The sequence below is a fragment of the Lemur catta genome, chromosome 7, assembly GCF_020740605.2.
Source record: "Lemur catta isolate mLemCat1 chromosome 7, mLemCat1.pri, whole genome shotgun sequence".
NCBI classification, from domain to species: Eukaryota; Metazoa; Chordata; class Mammalia; order Primates; family Lemuridae; genus Lemur; species Lemur catta.
Genome location: NC_059134.1, coordinates 15,622,033 through 15,625,065, shown reverse-complemented (window position 1 = coordinate 15,625,065; position 3,033 = coordinate 15,622,033). Strand labels below are relative to the sequence as shown.

At 36.1% G+C, this 3,033-nt stretch overlaps 1 protein-coding gene across 1 annotated transcript; it reads left to right on the top strand.

Moving 5' to 3' along the window:
* The first annotated feature begins 1,116 nt into the window (after positions 1 to 1,116).
* LOC123641173 (olfactory receptor 8B3) lies at positions 1,117 to 2,085 on the top strand. The gene has a single exon (XM_045555698.1). The coding sequence runs from the start codon at positions 1,127 to 1,129 to the stop codon at positions 2,075 to 2,077; it is 951 nt and encodes a 316-aa protein (XP_045411654.1). The 5' UTR covers positions 1,117 to 1,126; the 3' UTR covers positions 2,078 to 2,085.
* Positions 2,086 to 3,033: the final 948 nt, after the last annotated feature.

Here is a 3,033-nt window from a genome sequence, read left to right as displayed (position 1 = left end):
GTCTGGTCAGCTTTGATACCTGCAAAGCCAGGGCTTCCTCCAGGACAGTGGAGGTGAAACACATACAACAGTCAGCACTGAATGGAAGGTGGGTGTTAATGTAGTTTTTATTTTTCTCTTTCCTGTATGTTGCCAAAAACTGAGGAAGGTATTATACTAAATAATGAGAAACCCAGCAGTTTGGATCTCTGAGTTTATTGCCTGCATTTCCCTTATCATATTTTTTCTGTTTTGGTTTCATCCTCAGTCTAGTAGGAAGACAGCAAAGCAGTTCCAGATGGCACATCCAGAGTATAGCAACATTGGGGAAGGAGAAGAGATTTGTCTCTTTGTTAAAAAAAAATTAATGTATCATATACATATAGAAGAGATTAAGTATCATAAGAATATAGTTTGGTAAATGTTAGCAAACTTAGTAATTAATATAACTAGCACCCAAATTAATTATGTTTCTCTCATGCCCTCCTATAAACACCCATGAAAGCACATTCACCTTCTGTTCTTCTTCCTCTGTGTGGGTAGCATGGATAGAGGAGAAAGCGTAGAAATACTGGGTGGTACAATTAATTATAAATCTTAGGTTACCAAGACATAAATATTATCTCTTCAAACCATGTTGTCAATTGTTGACTTCATGGATTCTTATAATAAGTTATTTAGAAACCCTATAGATTGTCAGAAATTCCTGGCTAGGAAGCAGAATATCGGTATAGTCTCTACCCTAAAGGAATCCTCTCTTACTTGATGGTCCTTACAAGGGAACTGAGGTGTCTAGTAGATTCACAGAAACATGAGTAGGAACTAGGAAGTGACCATAAAAGAAGAGAGATGAGAGACATATCCCCACAGCCCCAGCTCGTTGGCAGGTAGGCTTGCACTTCAGCTACTCCACCTCTCTATCTTCTAGAAAGGACAGGAGTAATTGTCACAATCAGTTCATGCAGACAAAACAAAGTGGTTGAATTTTGAGGGGTGGATGTGGCAGTACATTCAGACCCTATAAAACAAAGGAGAACTCACCCGAATTCCACAAGTCTGAGTCCCCTCCTCATAAATGAGAATTTGTCATGAGACAGCTGGGTTCTCTATTAATGGAATTTTCTTCTGTCCTCCCAGATTTTTGAAGATGAAAATGCTGGCTAGAAATAATTCCTCAGTGAATGAATTCATTCTTGCTGGATTAACAGATCGTCCAGAGCTCCAACAACCCCTCTTTTACCTGTTTCTAATTATCTACATTGTCACAATAGTGGGCAACCTTGGCTTGATCACTCTTATTGTTCTAAATTCTCACCTCCACACCCCCATGTACTATTTCCTCTTCAACCTCTCTTTCATTGATCTCTGTTACTCTTCTGTTTTCACTCCCAAAATGCTGATGAACTTTGTATCAAAGAAGAATATCATTTCCTATGTTGGGTGCATGACTCAGCTATTTTTCTTTCTCTTTTTTGTCATCTCTGAATGCTACATGTTGACCTCAATGGCCTATGATCGCTATGTGGCCATCTGTAGTCCATTGCTATATAAGGTCACTATGTCCCATGAGGTCTGTTCTGTGCTAACTTTTGCAGCTTATACAATGGGATTTGCTGGAGCCACTGCCCACACAGGGTGCATGCTCAGACTAACCTTCTGCAATGCTAATGTCATCAACCATTACCTGTGTGACATACTCCCCCTCCTCCAACTTTCTTGCACCAGCACCTATGTCAATGAGGTAGTAGTTCTCATTGTTGTGGGTGTTAATATCACAGTACCCAGTTTTACCATCCTAATTTCTTACATTTTTATCCTCACTAGCATTCTTCATATCAAACCCACTCAAGGAAGATCAAAAGCCTTCAGCACTTGTAGCTCTCACATCATTGCTCTTTCTCTCTTTTTTGGGTCAGCAGCACTCATGTATCTTAAATATTCTTCTCCTGGATCTATGGATCAGGGAAAAGTTTCTTCTGTTTTCTATACTAATGTGGTTCCTATGCTCAACCCTCTCATCTACAGTTTGAGGAATAAGGATGTCAAAGCTGCACTGAGGAAAGCTCTGGTTAACATTCAGCGGAAAAACATATTCTAATTAGGAGCAGTAGAAATATAAAGAAATTGAAGGACCTCAAATTTTTATTGGTGATTTGCATGAGGAGATATTGTTCATAACTTTGTTGCTTCTATAGATTGTGTTATGTGTGATTTAGTACATTTGTCTTATTCCCCTTATAGCTAGTCTTTTGTCATTTTTTGTTTCCATACCTCTTGCACTTCTCACAAGTTTACTAAAGAAGTAACAGCATGTTTATAAAAGGAACATATGCATTAATATTTTTCATTATTGTTTCATATCTTTTCTGTCCCGTGGGCTTTTATTATCTGGGCAAATTATAATGAATTTTGTAAATTGCAAAAAAGTAAAAATTACAGCTTTCTAATTTAAAAACAGAAGTGCCAAATATGATAGAAGCATTCTCCATTTATCAATATTGTTATTTGTACAGGCAGCAGGATTCAGTGAAATGTTTTCATTACAAACTGTATAACTTAAAGCAGAACTAGGTTCTCTTCATCTTGTCCTTTTGTTCTATTCAATATTACAGAGAACATGCATAAATAACTCCACCTTTTATTGCCACAGACAGCATGAACAGAGAATTATGAAAGAAGTAATACATGTGTCTCAGGATTCCAATAAGGGGGGAGAATAGTTTACATTACAAAACATTAATTCATTACTATTTAAAATCGCATCAAATTTTTGAAAAAAAAAACATAAAGTTCCTACTGTAAATGCTCTTTTTTATTCCTTATAGGAAAATACTGTGCATTAAGTTAGTAGAAATATTCTAGCTAATGGTTTACTTATTCAATGGGGTTTACAAAGAAAAAATGTACATTAATGATAATAAACTATATTCCTATGAATATTTTGTGTGTTACTTAAACTTTTGTTTCACAACTAAGACATGAAACATATTTAACATAGAGGTTGTTCCTTATAATTCATCTATGTTTATTTATTTAGAATATCAGATATTTGTG